The sequence below is a fragment of the Dama dama genome, chromosome 19 (assembly GCF_033118175.1).
Source record: "Dama dama isolate Ldn47 chromosome 19, ASM3311817v1, whole genome shotgun sequence".
Taxonomy (NCBI): domain Eukaryota; kingdom Metazoa; phylum Chordata; class Mammalia; order Artiodactyla; family Cervidae; genus Dama; species Dama dama.
Window position 1 is genome coordinate 3688815 of NC_083699.1, and position 19469 is coordinate 3708283.

Here is a 19469-nt window from a genome sequence, read left to right on the forward strand (position 1 = left end):
GGCAGTCAACAGCCAGCCAGGGCAGGCAATCCTGAACCTAGTGCTCCAGTTGGCAGGACTTCTATCCAGGCCATTGACGGCCTGACCCCCCATGACCTCACCGGTTATGTTTCAAGTTCCAGCTTGGCTTCTCCTCCAGAATATAATTATTCTAGGGTACCACAATTGAAGCAAACTTCTTTAGGCCTGTGAATACATTTTCTACACAGTCTAATTCCACTCGAGGGTAAAATTCACTACATCGAAAAGCCAGCACAACCTGTCGGGAAATAACGACAAAGCAGCTCCTGATCGATGATATTTTAGATTACCAAGTGCAACACAATAAAACTCCCCCGACCCAATTTCCACACAATTGATTTGTCCAGCCCACAGCTACTTCACCACGCAGTTCCTAATTACATCACTGGGGGGTGCTGTATGGCCATTACGTCATCGAACTGGGACCCGTAAGGCCTAAATCAGTGTTCCCTGTTCCAGATCGCTTTTTCCAAGAATGGAGAGACAGCAGGCCACCTACAGTAACAAAAGTTCCTCTCTCCTCCCACAAGCCTCAGATCTGTTCTAGAACTATCTTGATGTCACATCGCAGAGCACCAGGCTAGGAGTTACCTGACTTCGGGTGGGCCGGAAAGGGAGTTAAGAGTTTGGGTCCAGGAGGCAAAGTACTCCAGTATCAGTACTCCAGACTCAACGCATAATCATCTCTGTGTTTCACGAGAATTCTGCCCAAGTACTTTTTTCTTCTACCTCGAAGAATTTTCATGTCCTGACCATCTCGCAACTTCCCGGATCCTGGAAGAACTTCACCAGACCCAGCTTCTGATCCCTTTTACAATTCCAGCACCCTAACACTAACTCCCACTTCCAGCCTCCCAGGTTTCTGGGGGAAAGCCGTGCAAGGACACACATTATCACGCACGCACACACACGCACGTACGCACGCACGGTCACGAACACGCACAAGAAGAAGCGCGCGCGGCCGGGGGACTGTAACTCTGGGGACCCCCCCTTGCTCCAGGCTGACTTACTTGAGGAAGTACCTCTGGCCAGTGGCCGTAAAGGTCATCTCCCAGCCCGGGGGCAGCGGCAGCTCGTCGGTCACGTCGTAGGACTGCTGGCGGAGATGCGCGTGCTGCTGCGCGGGGCTGACCGCGGCGCCCGCGCCGGTGCCCAGCTGCAGGGACGCGGGCGACGAGTGCGAGCGGACGTGCTGGGCGCCGCCGGCCAGCCGGGGCCCCGGGTGGCCGCCGGACGAGTCGGTGCTCGACTGGCGCGAGTGCGAGCCGGAGTCGGGCTCCTTGAAGAACGACTCGGGCAGGATCTTCTTCCGCCACGAGCTGGGCTTGGGGTTCATCACCGAGTTGAAGAGGGCTTCGAGGTCCGTGTCTAGGTCTTGAGTGACGTGGATCACTTGCTGCCCGGGTGGCGGGAGCGGAGGGGGCGCCGAAGCCGGATTCATCTTCTGCTGGGAGAAAGGAGGTCAGATTAGCCTCTTACTGAAGGTCGGAGAACTGAAGGGGAGAAGAGCGAGAAGAGACAGATAGGTGTCCGCCTCGGGATCCCAGACACCCAGCACTTAAGCCCAGCGGGATGGGGGAGGGGTCCCTCCTGGCCTCCAGAATTATGCAACTTTCTTGAAGCCAAGAAGTTACCAGCAAAGGGGGAGGGGATGGCTGCTGGGAGTTAACTGCACTGGAGACGCTAATGAAACTGCTGGTGTCTAAGGACAGGTCGAAACTTTCCAGGGCAGGCAGCGCCCCCAAAGTCCCAACCCGAGCCAACTCCAAGACGTCTCCACTCGGGAAGCCCGAGGAGCCGGGCGCCCTGGCGTGGTGCGGGGTGAGCGGGCGCGCGCCAGCGGGCACTACCTGGGCGCGCAGCGAAGCCGAGTCTGGGCGTGCGGTGGCCGCCGTGCCGCCAGAACTCGCCGTTGGGCCTGGGTCGCTCGGCTGCGTCCCGAGCTTGCAGGGCTGGATCTAGGGCCCGGCTGGCAAATCCCGACCCTACTCGGTGTCTGGCAGCCGAGAGGCTTCGGCTCTCACATCCCCCGAACTGGCCTCAGGCGCTCGCGCTCCGCGGAGAGGCGGAGAAGCAGACAGCGCGGCCGCCGCGGATCCCGGACTGTCCCATAAACAAAGTTTGGAGCAAACTCCCACTCCCAGGAAAGAGGCGGGCCCGAAAGTTGAGCTGTTGAATTATGCATGACCTCCAAGTCCCGAGCCTGCCTACCCCCTCTCGTCCCTCCCCTTCCTCCTCCTCCTCCTTCCACCCTGGCACCAGAGAACCCTGGGCGTGCTGGGTACTCTGCAGGGTAAGAGGAGATGGGTGCCCCCCACCCACTCCTCCTGGTCGCGCTAACCTCTCTCGCGGAACCCTGGATCTGCATTCCTTTGAGTTTACCACGGACTTGGGGCGGGATCAAAGGGAAAGTGGCCCGAGCCTGTTTGATCAAGGACTTGTGGACCGAAACCAGGCTGGGGGCGGCGGAAGGCACTCGAGTGAGGGGCGCAGGCCGGGGAAGGGCGGGTCCTGGGTGCCGCGCCTTCTCTCCGTGCCGGGTACCGAGGCCGGGAGCCCGGAGCGCGGCAGTGATCAGTGATTCTGCCTGAGGGCGGGCCCGGGTACGCTCCGGCGCGGGGAGACACCAGCGAGGCCAGCCTTACCGCGGGAGGCTGCATGTGACCATATTTGGTCTGGCGAGGAGGCATCTCGGCTGTTTGGCTTTCAATTGTCTGCTCGTGCGCAGACGGTGCCCAGAAAGTGCCTCTGTCGCTAGGGATGCGACTTCGCCAACTAGTTCACTGTAAACAAACAACCTTGAAACCATTTATCAGTTCTTTTTTCCTCTCCAGGGTGACTCGGGTCACCAGGGGTTGAGAAGAAACCCGGGCAAACCTTCGGTGCTGGAAAGGAACAGCAAGGGCCCCCCCTCTCCCGCGACATCCTCGCGGGTCGTGGGAGGATTGGAATGTCCCTGACGCCCTCCAGAGAGCCTGGAGCCGGGATGGAACCGGAACAGGTGGCTGGGAATAGAGAGGGTGCGTCAGTGACCCGGAAAAAACCACCCACCCTCCCACCGACTGGATCTGGGCGTGGGATGGAGACCCCCTGCTTCTAGATCTGGCCTGGCAAGACAGCTGCGGGAAGTAGGAGGCGGCCTAGCCCTCCGAAGCAGCTCAGTTCCTTCTTTCCCTTGTCCCCTCCCTTCGGGGGGAAGGGGAGAGTGACTGCCAGGTAAATTCGGCTTCAGAAAACCTCCTACCCCACCCCACCCCACTGGGTTCAAACATAAGCTTATTCCGGAAATAAGTCACATGAGACAATATATGTAAGGCACTTTGTAGACATACCTGCCTGCATACCTTTTTGTTAAATGAAAGTGCAAGTTTTGTGCCCCACATTTTTATAAGAGTGGGAAAAAGTCAAAATTAAAATCTGGAGTTGCTGTGAAGGAGAAAAGTGTATGGGAAAGACAAGGCCATCCTGTAGTTTTGCCATGGAAAGGGTAGGAGTATTCAGAGCACATTTCCTGAATGGCTGCTCCCTGTCATTGCCCAAAATAGAGCAGAGGCCACCTATGTGAGCCCCCTTCTTCATTATCTGTATCTGAGGGTGTGCTCCTCACAGACGGGAAAATCAAGGCTGCCTGAGAGATCACTATCAAAGGTAAGCAGAGCCATGGCTCCTCCAGGAGACTCTGAAACTGTTTTCCATCAGCAAGTCCTCTGCCCATAGGACCAGCAGAGGGAACGGGAAGCTGCTGCGGGTCACTCCATGGGAAGTAGCATCTTTGCAAGCTATTGTCCAAAGCCACCATAGTTACAACAATAGGGAAATTAGCTTTGGAACTACAGGAAGCGAATGGGACCAAAGGGTTACTAATTGAGAAACCTCTTGACAATGAAAGGATGGAACTTTGAGGCTAGCCCTATTGCAGGAAGGTCCTCACCCAGGAAGGAAGGTCTTGCTTTGTAAGAAATACCTGGTTGCTAGAAAAGAGGAAATTACTGAGGGAAGCATGAGGTTAATCAGCCAGGGAGAATCAAGGTTGAGGTTGGGTGGGCAAGGATGCTGTCACTCCTCGCCAAACTTCAAGCCCTAGATAATGGAGGACAAAGCAGACGCCTGAAATGGAAAAGGCTCTGATCATGTGAGAGCTCAAAGGGAAAACTCCCAGTTCCCAGTCTATAAGATATGGTAGTGGATGGCTGAAGAGATGTGCTTCAGTGCTTCAAACAGTAGTTCAGATTAAATAACATTTACAGTCACCTTATATGTATCAGGTAGTGCCCTGTAAGAGACAGCAGGCAAGTGTATAATGAATCTCCAGAGAAAAATAACCTGAGGCAAAGTAGTTCAACTCTCTATTCCTGAGTTTTCCTCACTCTAAATTAGGAAAAATAACAGTACCCACCTCACAAGATTTCAGATTAAAACAAATTTTAGTTGGCCCTTTTGTGTCCCTTGGATTCCACATCTGCAGTGGATTTAAAAAAAAAAAAAATCCAGAGTTCCAAAAAGCAAAACTTGAATTTACACCACACTGACAACTATTTACATAGCAGTTAATTGTATTAGATATTATAAGAAATGTGGAGATGATTTAAAGTATGTCAGAGGATATGTGTAGGTTATATTTAAATACCACACCATTTTTATATAAAGGACTTGAGCATCCTTGGATTTGGGTTTCAGGGGGTGTTCTTTCTGGAACCAACACCCCCACACACACTGATACTGAGGGATAAGTGTGTACAAATTTTATCTGTTCTCCCGTGCTTATCTCTATTCTCTCTGTGGGGCAGGTAATTTAACCTCCCTAAGTCACAGATTACTCATTTACAAATTGGAGATAATGTTGTTGCAGTCCGTGACACCGCTGCCCTTCAGCGGACCACCCTTCTGCTGGGCACGCCCTAACGGAGTCCCTCCCACTTAAACCTGGACCGGGCCAGTGACTCACCTTCATCTCGAAATGCAGCCCGGCAGCTGGGCTAGTTCCCTCTTTGAACCCCTGAGGAGGTGTGAAAGTTTCTGCTTTTGTACTTTGGGGAGACCTGCACCCATGGGGAAGAAGTGCAGCTATTTTGCTGGAGAAACCAGGTGGAGAGGAAGAGACCCCGAGATAGGGAGGAGAGAGAAGTCCAGCCATCCATCACCCAGCCACCCACCAGGGACTGCAAACAAGTCAGTGGTCAGCATCAAGACCAACAAACCCCAGAGCCCCGTCCAGCCCCGATTGCAGAAGGATGAACAGATAAAATGAATATTGTTTTAAGCTACTGAAGTTTGGAATTTTTTTTTTAAATGAAGAATGGGCATTCTAAAGATTAAGTAAGAAATGAAGTTCTTAAATTCTGTTACCTGCTGAAGTATTTAATAAATAATGGCTGTGATTTATGGGCTAAGACCCATAAAATAGATAATAGACAAATGTTTTACAGATAAGGAGACTGGCCCAGGGAATTTTAAATACAGGAATATCTCACTTTATTAGCACTTCACAGATACCGCATTGTTTTGTTTTCTTTTTTACAAGTTGAAGGTTTGTGGCAACCTTGTGTCATGCAATGCTATCAGCTCCATTTTTGCAACAGCATTCGCTCAGATCATGTCTCGGTCACAGTTCGGTAATTCTCACAGTGTTCCAGACGTTTTCCTTATTACTATATTGTGTGTGTGTTAGTTAGTTGCTTAGTCATGTCCGACTCTTTGTAACCCCATAGGCTGTAGCCCACCAGGCCCCTCCATCCATGGGATTCTCCAGGCAAGAACACTGGAGTGGGTTGCCATTTCCTTCTCCAAATGGACCTATAGAAAGAAATAAAGTGATGTCGCTCAGCCGTGTCCAACTCTTTGCGACCCCATGGACTGTAGCCTACCAGGCTCCTCCATCCATGGAATTTTCCAGGCAAGAATACTAGAGTGGGTTGCCGTTTCCTTCTCCAATTACTGTATTAGTGAATGGTTATCTATCATTAGGGAACTTTGATGGTACTGTTACAAAATGTTTACCACTCACTAAAGGCTCAGATGATGGTTAGCAGTTTTTAGTGATAAAGTATCATTTAATTAAGGTATGTGCATCGTCTTTTTTAAGAATAATGCTATCGCATCTTAGACTACAGTATAATGCAAAACACAAATTTTACTTAAAACACGTGTGCACATGTGCCCAGTCACTTCAGCTGTGTCCACCCCATGGACTGTAGCCCTCCAGGCTCTTCTGTCCATGGGATTCTCTAGGCAAGAATATTGGAGTGGGTTGCCTTGCCTTCCTCCAAGGGATCTTCCCTACCCAGGGATCGAACCCATGTCTCTTGCGTCTCTTCCATTGGTAGGCGGGTTCTTTACCACTAGCACCACCTGGGAAGCCCCTTTTTACATGCATAAGGAAACCAAAAGAATTTAAGCAACTCACTTTATTGAGCTAATCACATTATTCCAGTGGTCTGGAACCAAGCAGGCAATATCTCCAAGGTATGCCTGTATTTTGTCCAAGTACGTGAAATGAACGGGGGGAAAAGAAAATTAAAAAAAAAAGAAAATGGGACTTAGCCTAGGGTTTGTAATCCTAGATCAGAGCACTTTTTCCTACTCTGCTCTCCTGTGAGCCAGAAGTTTTGTCATTTTAAATTCCTGTGATACCTACTGCCCACCTATCTCACAGAGAAACTCCACCATTTTCATAAGATAATCAATTGAGACTACGCTCCTGCAGATATGTAAATCTTTCCACTTGCAAATACTTTCCACTGATCTCCTGAAGCTGATCTCCTGTCTCCAAATCCTCCCTTCCACTCTTTCTCCTGAAATCTACCCTGAGTCACCCTTCTCTGCTCCCTCTCCATCCACATATAGTCATGGCAAGGGCTGTCAATTCTTCCTTCCATTACTCCTCAAGCCCATCTTACCGTTCCCACTCCAACAACAGGACCTTATCTCCCAAGGTGTTCAGGGGCCTCCTCGTTGGTTTCTCTGCCTCCAGTCTCTCATTTCTGGCCTCCCATTTTCATGACATCATTCCTTGGCTCACAAGCTTGGAACTGCCACCCACAAGAATAAGTCTCAGCTGTCAGTCTAGCACCCAAGGACTCCCAACAAACTGCCATCTTCACCACTTTCTGACCTAAATTTTTACACAAACATGTTCTCATCCACTCCAGCCAGGCTCCAACCCAAACACATTTGGCCAGATCCTTTACTACACACATCTGTTTGTTTGAACCCTGCTCAAAACTACCCTCCAAACGATCCATTGCCAAGCCTGCATCCATAGCCCCCTCCTTTCCCCTAAATTCAGGTTGATCTTGTCTCTTTCACTCCCTTGACACATCTTATTTTAAAAGATGGCAGAGTAGAAGGACATGTGCTCATCTTCTCCTGCGAGAACACCAAAAGTGCAACTCACCGCTAAACCACCATTGTCAAGAGAATGTTGGAACCCACCAAAAAAAAGATACCCCACAGCCAAGGGCAAAGGAGAAGCTGCAACAGGACTGTAGGAGGGGCTCAACTGCATTTAAAAGCAACCTTCACGCCCACCAGAGACACGTGGAAGGACCCAGGGAAAGGAGCAGACAGCCCCACCAGAGACAGAGCCAGGCATGCCTGTGAGTGTCTGCGGGTCTCCTGTGGAAGCATGGGTCAGCCGTGGCCTGCCGCGGGGACGGGGGCTCTGGCAGCAGCCGTCCTGGGAGGCGCAGCATGTGGCATAAGACCGCGGCCATCACAGAGCTGCCAGCTTGGGCGATGCACAAACTGGAGAACAATCATACCCAGGAAGTTCTCACACTGTTGGGAAAGTTCCGAGCCACACAACAGACTTGTCCACCTGGCATAGGGACTGAGAATCCCAGGGAATCTGACCTTGAAGGTCAGCAGGATCTGATTACAGAACTTAACTTGTACCTCAGTGTCTCTTGCCAGTCAGTTCAGTTCAGCCACTCAGTCGTGTCCGACTCTTTGCGACCCCATTAACCGCAGCACGCCGGGCCTCCCTGTCCATCACCAACTCCTGGAGTTTACTCAAACCCATGTCCATTGAGTCAGTGATGCCATCCAACCATCTCATCCTCTGTCGTCCCTTTTTCCTCCTGCCCCCAATCTTTCCCAGCATCAGGGTCTTTTCAAATGAGTCAGCTCTTGGCATCAGGTGGCCAAAGTGTTGGAGTTTCAGCTTCAGCATCAGTCCTTCCAATGAACACCCAGGGCTGATCTCCTTTAGGATGGACTGGTTGGATCTCCTTGCAGTCCAAGGGACTCTCAAGAGTCTTCTCCAACACCACAGTTCAAAAACATCAATTTTTTGGTGCTCAGCTTTCTTTATAGTCCAACTCTCACATCCATACATGACTACTGGAAAAACCATAGCCTTGACCAGATGGACCTTTGTTGACAAAGTAATGTCTCTGCTTTTTAATATGCTATCTAGGCTGGTCATAACTTTCCTTCCAAGGAGTAAGCGTCTTTTAATTTCATGGCTGCAAGGACCATCTGCATCGATTTTGGAGCCCCCAAAAAATAAAGTCAGTCACTGTTTCCACTAGCTGCAAGTCTAGATGTGTCTTGCATTTCCTTATGGATTTGCTTCTCTGACAGTCATAATTCCTTGTTGTGAGGGAATGATGATCTCCACATGATCACCTGTTCCTCTTCCAGAACCCACTGGGATACTCTGTTTTGTTTTTTTAATATTTAGTTATTTGGCTATGCCAGGCCTTAGTTGTGGCACTTGGGATCTTTGATCTTGGCAGCAGCATGCAGGATCTTTAACTGTGGCATGGAAGCTCTCAGCTGCAGCTTGTGGGCCCTAGTTCCCTGACCAGGGATTGAACCTGGGCCCTCTGCACTGGGAACGTGGAGTCTTAGTCACTAGACCACCAGGGAAATTCCATGCATTGATGTACTCTTAACAGTATGTAAGCATTCACTGCATTCACTGCAAAATGGCACCGCATATGGACTCAGCTCCCGAACAGGATGGCAAATTCTTTGACGACAAGTCTAAGAGGGCTTCATTTTCTTGTTTCTCTTTCCCAGGTGGCGCCGTGGTAAAGAACCCACCTGCCAATGCAAGTGACATAAGAGACTTGAATCCGACCCCTGGATCAGGAAGATTCCCTGGAGGAAGAAATGGCAGCCCACTCCAGTACTCTTGCCTGGAGAATTCCATGGACAGAGGAGCCTGGCGGGCTACAGTCCACGGGGTCATAAAGAGCTGGAGACGACTGAAGCGACTTAGCACATAACAACGTGTTCTCCACACAGGGGCATCCAGCACATGTGGCTGCCTAGTCCACGGGTTGTTGCCTGCCATTTTCCCTCGGGAAGCCACAAGCTGATTTCCTCAGCTCTGAATCACTGACAGTCTGAGTGAGTGATTTCAGCGAAGGTGAATGGTCAGAAACTTGATGGGGTAGGTGAGTTGTTAAAGGACTCAGGCCCAGGAACCCTTGGGGGCAGAACCTGCCTGAACTTGTGGAACTAGTGTGGAGAAAATTGCCAAAGCAGTCACCATTAGCAACTGAAGAGGATCAAAACAGACAAGGACTTTGAATAGATAAGGATTTGAATAATAAAGAGTCCAGAAAACTATTGAAAAAGATTAATCTTTATTTCAACAGGGGCCTAAGAGTTGGCCAATTCCTTGGCAAGTCCAACATGGTCCTTGCATATTCTTAATTTAGCACACCCCAAACACCGACCACAGTGTCCAGCGTATAGCAAGCTTTCACACACGACAATTGGTGCTGACACCCAGTTTTGCGTTTACTCTCCCCAGCTACAGATTTCACTGTCCGGTTTCACTTTGGTGTTCCTAAAAAATGCATCGCTGGTATGATCATAAGCAAGATTATTTTGATAATCGTGACGATGATGGTCATGATGGATGGGACTATTTCTGCTGAGTGTTATCTGTTGCTTCAGCAATGCAGTTGGACCAGAGGAAAAAGGAATTTCTGAGACACAGTCTTTACTTGGATACTGTGCATGAGTTGTTTATCCTTTAGTATTACATATGTATATATATTTTGAACTGGATAAAATAATTTTAAGTGGAAAAAGTTAATATATTTTTAGAAAAGAGAAATACACCTTTGAAAATGCTTAACATGGGAATTCCCTGGCAGTCCAATGGTTAGGACTCTACACTTTCACTGCCAAGGGCATGGGGCATGGGTTCAATCGCTGGTTGGGGAACCAAGATCCCACAAGCAGAGCGGCTCGGCCAAAAAATGGAAAATGCTTCACAACATAAAGTGAGCTTTAGAGGTTAACTAGCAGCTTTATGGCTAAGTTGCCAAATACAGCATTATTTATAGTAGGGGAAAGTCAGAAGTTTCTTAAACAGTTAACATGAGATTGGCTAAAGTATATGTGATGGCTCAACATATCCAGTGAATTTCTGGTAGCTATCTGAGGTAGTATTTATGAAGATAATGTACCAATGTGAAAAAAACATTTAACTTTTGATTAAAAAAAAAAAAAAAACAAGAATCAAATATTAACTAGTACCATAAGTACAACTTTGTTCAAAAACACAGGGGAAAAAATGAATGAAAAATAAGATGATAAAGTAATCAAAAAAAACTATGTAAAAATAAAATAGATAAATGTCTCTTATGTACTTAGATCTGTATAAATGTGTCACATGATATAGAAATCGAATCATCACCCTCAGAAACACAAACCATACTATTAATATTATTTTGGGTGTGATGAAAGAACTAATTAAGTGTTTGGGGGGAAATTTCAAGGTGCTCAGTATTATTCATATATATATATATATATACACACACACACATGTATACATATATGTGTGTATACATATATCACATATACATATGTGATATATGTGTGTATATATGTATATCTTGAATGTATGAATAACACTGTGTATTATATAGACATAAAATGATAGCATACATATATTTGGAAAAAATTTTTTAAATTGTAAAACAGAGACTTCCCTGGTGCTCCAGCAGCTAAGACTCCATGCTTTCAACGTAGGGTGCGCAGGTTCAATCCCTGGCCGGGGAACTAGATCCCACATAAAGATACCACAATGAAGATCAAAATTCCCATGTGCTGCAACCAAGACCTGGGGCAGTCTAATAATAAAAATCAATCTTTAAGAAACATAACGCAAAGTTTAAAAAACAGACAAAAACAGAAGAAAAAGCACTGGGGTGCCCACAGGGTGCAAGCCCAGATGTGGTCTCTCCGGCTGCGCCTGGAAGGGTTTGCCTCCCAATATTGGACATTTATTGGTTGATGATGTCATTCACCTCCTCCCTCCACCCGAGTAAGTCCCAGATCTGGTTACACCAGCTGTTCAAGCCACATCTCGTCCCCTGTCCTATTCGTCTTGCTGACAGGAGCCAAGGGTATACAAGCGCTCCTATTATCTCTCTGTCTCAGGGCTGGCCATGCTCAAATGAGGTCACTTTCGTGCCTGGTCAGGAAAAGTCAACTTGTGGTTTGGAGCCCGGGAGACGACGAGAGGACCAGCCAAACCAAGAGAGGGTGGGGAGACGGCCCAGGAGGCAAACGCCGCTCCTCCGGAGAGCTGACACTACGGGCGTGGGTTCAACTCACACATGCTTAGAATCAGCAAAAAGGTTCTTTAGAAATATATATTTTGGGATGTCCCTGGTGATCCAGTGGTTAAGACTCCATGTTCCCAATGCAAGGGGCATTGGTTCAAGCCAAAAATAAAGAGAAAAAAGATACAATAAATAAATAAAAATAATAAAAATATATATTTGCAGATAATCTTGGATAAGAGGGTAAATTTATTCTCAAGTAGTGTCTGCCATACAATGAATCCTAATTTGCAAGCCATAGTAATTAAAAGTTATTATTACTTCAATTATCATAAGAGTAAACAATATTTATATAATATTTCTATAGACTACAAAACAATTTCACATGTACAATTACACATGAATCTCACAGTAACTCTAAGAATTGGCAGGCAAGGCTTACTGGAACTCCTATTAGAGACAAGAAAGCAAAGATTCAGAAAAATTTATGTCTTACCAAAAGTAATCAAAAGAGCCAGAACTCAAACCCTTTAGTGTCTCTCAGCTTTCAAATTATATTTCTCTCATAACTTTTTTTTTCTCTTTTGACTTTTTAACTGAATCAAAGTCTTAATTGCCTCCTCCTTCTTGAGCATACAGAATTTTGTTCTTCAAAAAAGAAAAAAGAGAGAGGATATTTTTAAAGTTATTTTTCCTTCACTGACTTATAGTATCATTTCATAAATACCTTGTCATCTAATGGCCATTCAGTGCACAGAAAATTGAAGTTTAGTTGCCTCCTCCCTCTCATTAAATAAATGAAGAGTCAAATATGATGGAGGGAACCTAATTCAATCAAGCCCTGATTAGTGGAGTGCTTGTATGTATTAAAGAACCCTTTCTGGGTCGTGAATCATCACTGTTAATTAATATGGCATAGAAAGTCCCTGTTTTGTTTTGTTTTTAAGGATGGTAGTCCTAAAGTTGTCTTGTAAATTGGTGATTTGGAACTCAGAATATAGTCTGTTATAGAAAAAATATATTACAGTGGCCAGGCACTCTAGCCATCTAACTAGGGGCCGTAACCTCCCCCAAATCCTTGGGAGCCCCCAAACCTCCGTCTGTCCTGATCTTCAGGTTGAGTCTTTCTAAACCCTTTGAGGGCTGGTGTGGGGAGAAAGTGCAGAAAGCAGGCAGATTTTTTTCCTGCAGCAGGAAGAGGTTCCTACAAGATCAGAGTATTTCCTGTGAGTCCATTATTACCTGGTTGGGCAAATTCGTATTTTCTATATCATACACCTGCCAGGAGTGGGAGGAAAAGTTAAGACTCCTCTTGGCTGCAGGTAAAAAAGTTATGTTCTCTTATTTATTATTTTTTTTAATTTATTTATTTTTGGCTGCTCTGGGTCTTTGCTGCTTTCCACCGGCTTTCTCCAACTGTGGCGAGTGGGAGCTCCTCTTCACTGCAGTGCTCAGGCTTCTCTTTGAAGTGGCCGCCCATGTCGCCGCGCCGCGGGGATCGAGGGCGTGCAGGCTTTAGCATTTGTGGAGCGGGGGCTCAATAGTTGTGGTGCACGGGCTTCATTGTGCCAAAGCCTGCTTCCCGGACCATAGATCAAACCCACGTCTCCTGCACTGATAGGCAGATTCTTTACCACTGAGCCACCTGGAAAGCCCCAAAAGTCATGTTCTCTGAAGCAAAAGAGAGCAACTACGAGGATGCTGCATAAAACCTGAGAAAGTTCCCATCTCCAGCGCTCTCTCCCTCTCCATCTCCTCCTGCATGCCCCACCCTCCCGCTTCTCTCTGCTTTATCCTTTCTGCACCCAGCTTTTTCTGCTCTTCAAGCCACTTGGCATGTGGTTGTCTATGCCTCACAACTTCACATATTATGCAAGTCTTCGTGACCCCCTGGACTGTAGCCCACCAGGCTCCTCTGTCATGGCGTTCTCCAGGGGAGAATACTGGAGTGGGTTGCCTTTCCCTTCTCCAGGGGATCTTCCTGACCCAGGGATAAAATTTGGGTCTCCTGCATTGCAGGCAGTCTCTTTACCTATTGAGCCAGGGAAGTCCTCATATTATACACAGTTCCTCTTAAAAGAGAAACAGACTTTTGCCTCAGGTTTAAATTCCCAGGGAAAGGTATCTGATTGGCTTAGCTTGAGTCAGGTGTCCATTTGGACCAATCGCCTTTGATGGCAGGGGAAAGTGAGAGCAAGGTCAAAAAATAAGTAAAATGAGTGTGATTCTAAAAGGAAAGCAGGAAGCTCATGGAAAGAAGTTCCACGGAGAGAACCCCAGAGATGCAATAGCTACCTGTGTTCATATGCTTAGCATTTTATAGCAGAAACCTGAATTTTTAGCTCTTTACCTTCTAAAAACATACCACCAACAAAATACTTAGAGGTATCACATGATGCCCCTACAGCCAAACAATTTTGGAACTACATGGACACCAACCCAGTGGCTGCACATTGTGGTTCTACTGAATCATCATCTCCTATTTTGGGGGCAATGATTTCAGGCAAGAGACATTTTATTGTTCATTCTGTGAATTTCCTTCCACCTGCCATCATTTTTGTGTTTCATAGGAGGGGAAAGAGTTTGGAAATATTAGAAAAGTGACTTAGAACACCCTGATAAAATGGTCAAAAAAAAAACTTGAAGGACAAGATCCCTGAGATGTAGCCACCACCTTACTAAAAAATTATGTAACTGCTATCTATTAAATTGCCAATCAAAGCTCTTCCTGTTATTGATTGCACAGTCAGAAGCTCCAGGTTAGAGATGATAATATAATTCAGTCTGGATAGTAGACATTGTATTTGTAAAAAACAAAAACAAACAAAAAAAAAAACTGGTTAGGGACTTCCCTGGTAGTCCAGTGGTTAAGAATCCACCTCCAATACAGGGGACACAGGTTTGATCCCGAGTCAAGGATCTAAGACCCCACATGCCATGGAGCAACGAAGCCCACAAATTTATCTCTTCTGTCTGCCTTGGAGATAGATTATAGTGATGGATGCAAGAGCTAATGCTTCATTTTACTTTACCTCACAAGCTAAGGTCTTAAGTTAAAAGTGATGGATCCCATTCTTAGAATAAAAGTCATCACTTATAAAGAGGGACCTTTTTGATGAATTCCCTGACAATTCCGGAGCAACAGTTAATATTGATTCTTCCACATAAGTTCCTTTCGACACTCTACTCACCAAAAAAATATCACAGGGGTTTCAAAACATTTTGTTTTAGTGTTTGAGCACCCCCAGAAATAAGCCTCAGTCTGTTTGGCTGAAAAGACAGACATAGTCTGGTGGTAAATTTCATCCTTGCTAATGAATCCTCCCTTTGACTTTCTGGGCAGTTTGACCAAATGCATTTGGAGCCCACATTCTACAGCTTCCAAAGCACAAGCGGTTGGTATGGGAGAGACCCAGCCCGTTTTACCTAAAATTACCAAAAGCCTTTGTGCAGAGTCCAAGTGTTTACCTTTAGTCAGTCTTTTCTATTTTATCACTGCCAGGGGATTTGTTTTTGTAGGAGAGGCAATAAGAACCTCACATATAGGTGTTTTTCTACCCAGACTTATTTACTTGCAAGGAAAGCTCCTTGGTGGCCACAAAGTCTCACCAAGGAAAATCCCAACCAAGTTTTTTCCTGGGCCAGTTCCATTAATCTACAGCTTGGGGCAGCAGTGAGTAGCCGGTTGGGGAACAAGAGTCTCTTTCTCTTATTTATCACAATCCATCTGAACTCAAAAGGGCCCCACTTAAATCAGGAATTTCTAGTCTTCTGGAAATGTCATTTCACTTGAATTAGCAGTTCTGTGGTTTAAAGGAGACAAAAAAGAGTTCCTACCAATGGGAGGGAAAAGGGAGGCAACGATAAAAGTAACTCAGGAACAGTTTGAAGGTGAACTTGCCCTTCTGCAGATAGGCAAAATAGACTTCTGTTTCCCCGGTACAAGTCCTGGAAGACACTGACATATCCTGTAACTCCTCTGCAGAGTTAAATGACAGTGAATTGACCAGCAGAGATACCTGTGTTCATAGGGGATGTATGCATTCATTCACCCAGTCGTGTCCAACCCTTTGTGACCCCATGGACTATACAGTCCATGACATTCTCCAGGCAAGAATACCAGCATGTGTACCCATTCCCTTCTCCAGGGGATCTTCGTTACCCCAGGGATCGAACCCAGGTCTCCCATACTGCAGACAGATTCTTTACCATCTGAGCCACCAAGAAAGCCCATTTATAGGGCAGGTGTCTGTTAAACCTTCAGGTTTAAACTATCAAGGCAGAGGGGGCCGGGGCCGGGGGGTGGACTGAGAAAAACAGATGGTTATTTGGGAACGAACCAAGAGTGTGATTCATGGGGGCAGTTCAGATCACCAAGATGGAACAAGATGACCAATGGACATTTTGGAGGAAATGCCTGTGAATAGAGGGGAGAAAAAAGAAAAGCAGGCAGGAGGGTCTTCAGATTGCAAAGCAGATATGACCGCAGTGAGTGGAGGAAAGGGGAAGGAGGGTCCGGGTCCCCAAAGGGAGTACACTCTTGCTAGTGAACGTAATGGTATCATTGGACTATAATCTATGGATGCTGCAGGCACCCTAGACTCCTGTGTCCAAGATCAATCAGAGAGAACAGCTGCCATCATTCTGGCCAGAACCGATGCACCTGAGCAGCAGGAGGACCCAAGGCTGCCATTGCACGGGAGCAGCGTGGAGGAAGCGGGGAGAAATACGCACAACCGCGTGATTGACCCGGTGCCTCTGCGGAGTCCTTTCCCCAGTTATGACTGGGCATGGACTTGTGCAACAGCCCCACGCTGAGAAGGGTCTGACTCCAAGGACTGGGGACCCCAGGAATGAACGTTCGAGTTGCACCACCAGGTAAGCAAGCCACCAACACCCGCCGAGGTGATGGCATGGGATGTGGCGTCTTCAGAGGGCACAGTGGAGGAGCGGCAAGGTAAACGCCAGTGTGACCCGAAGGCCACCTGCAGCAGTGGGGGCCGCGGTTTGTGTCACTAAACTCCCTCTTCCAAGTGTCCCTTCGGGGAGCGGTCTATGGGAATTAGGGGAGAGCTGCACCCTGGAAAATGATGGAGTGCATCCGTGTGATCCAGTCGGTACGGACTGCGGTGAAAGCCACGCCGACTCACTGCTTAGGGCTCCCTTCAGCAGGGAGCCTCCTGTGAGGAGGGCAGGGGCCGACAGCCCCACCTGCCATGTCTGTGACTGCGGAAGGCGTGCTTTCCTCAGCCTGCCGACGACCGCACACACCAGGGTTTTAAAGCTGGGCCCTCCCTGCCCGTGGGGGCCGCCGGTCAGTCCCCCACGGCCTTGAAGCTCCGCACCAGCCCGGTCAGGACATTCTCAGCGCTGCGCTGCAGTCTGAGAGTCTGCACACCCACTCCCCCTGCCCTCTCTCCTGCCATCTGCTGCCAGTGTGTTAGCCGCCTCCTGCTCATCTGCCCAATCGGAACAGTGTCACGGATGTAATGGATCATGGTGATATTCTCCAGGGCTTTAGATGGTCCACGTCTATATCCAGATATAACAGAGGGTAGGAGAATTAACATATCCCTGGGGCAAAACTGTAAATAAATGTTGTCTATGGGCTTCCCTGGTGACTCAGTGGTAAAGAATCTACCTGCCAATGCAGGAGACATGGGTTGGGAAGATCCCTTGGAGAATGAAATGGCAACCCACTCCAGTATTCTTGCCTGGAGAATCCCACGAACAGAGGAGCCTGGTGGGCTACAGTCCATGGGGTCGTAAAGAGCTGGACAGTGACTGACCACTCACATATAATCAGGACCACCCACACCCCCTGCACCCTTGCATCCTTTAGATCAGTGGTCACCAACGTTTTTGATCCCAGGGACTGGTTTCACGGAAGACAATTTTCCCATGGGGGTGTGGGGATGGGGCAGGGTAATGTGAGTGATGGGGAGTGGCAGATGAAGCTTGGCTCCCTCACCCTCTGCTCACTTCCTGCTGTGTAGCCCAGTTCCTAACAGTCCACAGCCTGGGAGTTGGAGACCCCGCTTTAGGTTTTTAACAGCGGCATTCATCTTTACCACACCCACTCCCACTCTTATCCGCGGGATGCAATACTGGTTTGGATTTGCCATCCTGCTGGGAGTGGACAGTTGGACAGGGTGCCGTTTCAGAGCCTTCTCTCGACCTTCCCCACTATGATAACTCTTATTACACAGGCCAATGGCCAATGGGAAGATCACTCCAGCTGCCAAGAGGATCAATCCCAGTTATATACTCAAAGACAGAAAAAAATGGCCACCAGATGGGACTGCAGGCCCAGGGAACCCACTGTAAGTCAGACTTTAGCCAGAACTCCATTTTTCGCTTCAGGTCTCCAAATGTCAATAGCAACTCAGAACCTGTATTCAATAATCCTCGAACTATCTGAGTATTCACCTTTCTCCAAGAAAATAGCCATAGATTCCCTTGGAAATCAAGCACCAACTCACCAGAAAAGACCCTGATGCTGGGAAAGATTGAGGGCAAGAGGAAAAGGGGGCAACAGAGAATGAGGTAGTTAAATGGCATCACTGACTCAATGGAGATGAGTTTGAACAAACTCCAGGAGATGAGTTTGAACCAACTCCAGGGAGCCAAGCTCCATCTGCCACTGCAGGAGATGGTGAAGGACAGGGAAGCCTGGATTGCTTTGCAGTCCATGAGGTTGCAAAGAGTCATTCAGACACAACTGAGCTACTGAACAACAACAGCCCTTGGAAATGACTAAGAATCCTTTCTTACAGCATAACTTGCCATTTCAGGATCCCTGCTCCTGAGGACCTGGCTACCTCTTCAGTCAGTGAATTCCTGTCTGAGAATTGACTCAGATCCATGAGAAAAGACTCATGACTTTTTATTGGGCAACCAGTGTCAGCCCCCTCATCTTATTCTGATTGTAGACATTGAGTAGCACCCTTCAGGCTGTGGACAACACCCAGAATATGAAGAAGGCTATGCAATACCTTAAAGGCTATCATTAAATGTCAAAGATAACTTATTTAAAGGGCAATCTTATTTGTTAATAATAGCCCCAAATATGTAAAGCCGTGAGCTCCCGCTTTTACATACAACCCAAACAGAAGTGTTTATGTATGTTTACTCAGAGACATGAATTAGAATATTCATCGTTCACAGCAGTAAACGCTCCAAATGGGAAACACCCACACATCCTTAGAGTGTGTGGAATAAATAAGCAATGAGGCATTATGTGGTAACAGACTGTAGAATATAGAATGAACAAACTACAACTACAAACATAACACAGATAAATCCTATGTGTGTATAACATTGAAGAAAAAAGATAAACATTCAAGAATATAAACTGTATAGTAATGTGCATGCCGTGTGCTAGGTCACTTCAGTCGCGTGTGACTCTGCATGACCCTATGGACTGTAGCCTGCCAGGCTCCTCTGTCCTTGGGATTCTACAGGTAAGAATGCTGGAGCAGGCTGCCATGCCCTCCTCCAGAGGATCTTCCTGACCCAGGAATCGAACCCGAGTTTCTCATGGCTCCAACATTGGCAGGCAAGTTCTTTACCACTAACTCCACCTGGGAAGCCCTGTATAATCACACATATATATATACATATAAATTATATAAAATAGGAAAAAGCAAATTTGTGCTGTTCAAAGATAGTGATCACCCTTGGCAAGAGAAGTGTGACCAGAAGAGGTTACAGGGAGGGGGGTGCTTCTGGCTGCTAGAAATGTTATGCTTCTTCATCTGGAGACTGGTTCCATGGTTACCTTCAGCCTGTGAAAGTTAACCAAACTATCCACTCATAATATGTGCACTTTTTGTATGTATATCATGTTCCAACAAAAAGTTCAACATGTATATTTAAAGCCACAAGATACCCAAGGAGAACTTCTGAGTACAATGT

At 47.2% G+C, this 19469-nt stretch overlaps 1 protein-coding gene across 2 annotated transcripts in view; it reads right to left on the reverse strand.

Annotated features, from left to right (window-relative positions):
• The window catches only part of WWTR1 (WW domain containing transcription regulator 1), a 138416-nt gene extending 136274 nt beyond the window's left edge, over positions 1 to 2142 (reverse strand). The window contains exons 1-2 of one of the 2 annotated variants that reach the window (XM_061168086.1): positions 1872 to 2142; positions 1032 to 1465 (exon numbers count right to left, since the gene is read on the reverse strand). In XM_061168086.1, coding sequence (XP_061024069.1) covers positions 1032 to 1462 — 431 coding nt within the window. In that variant the 5' untranslated portion in view covers positions 1463 to 1465; positions 1872 to 2142. Of the gene's footprint in view, positions 1 to 1031; positions 1469 to 1871 lie in introns of both variants that reach the window. The other variant, XM_061168087.1, reaches the window with a different exon arrangement.
• Between the last annotated feature and the right edge of the window lie 17327 nt (positions 2143 to 19469).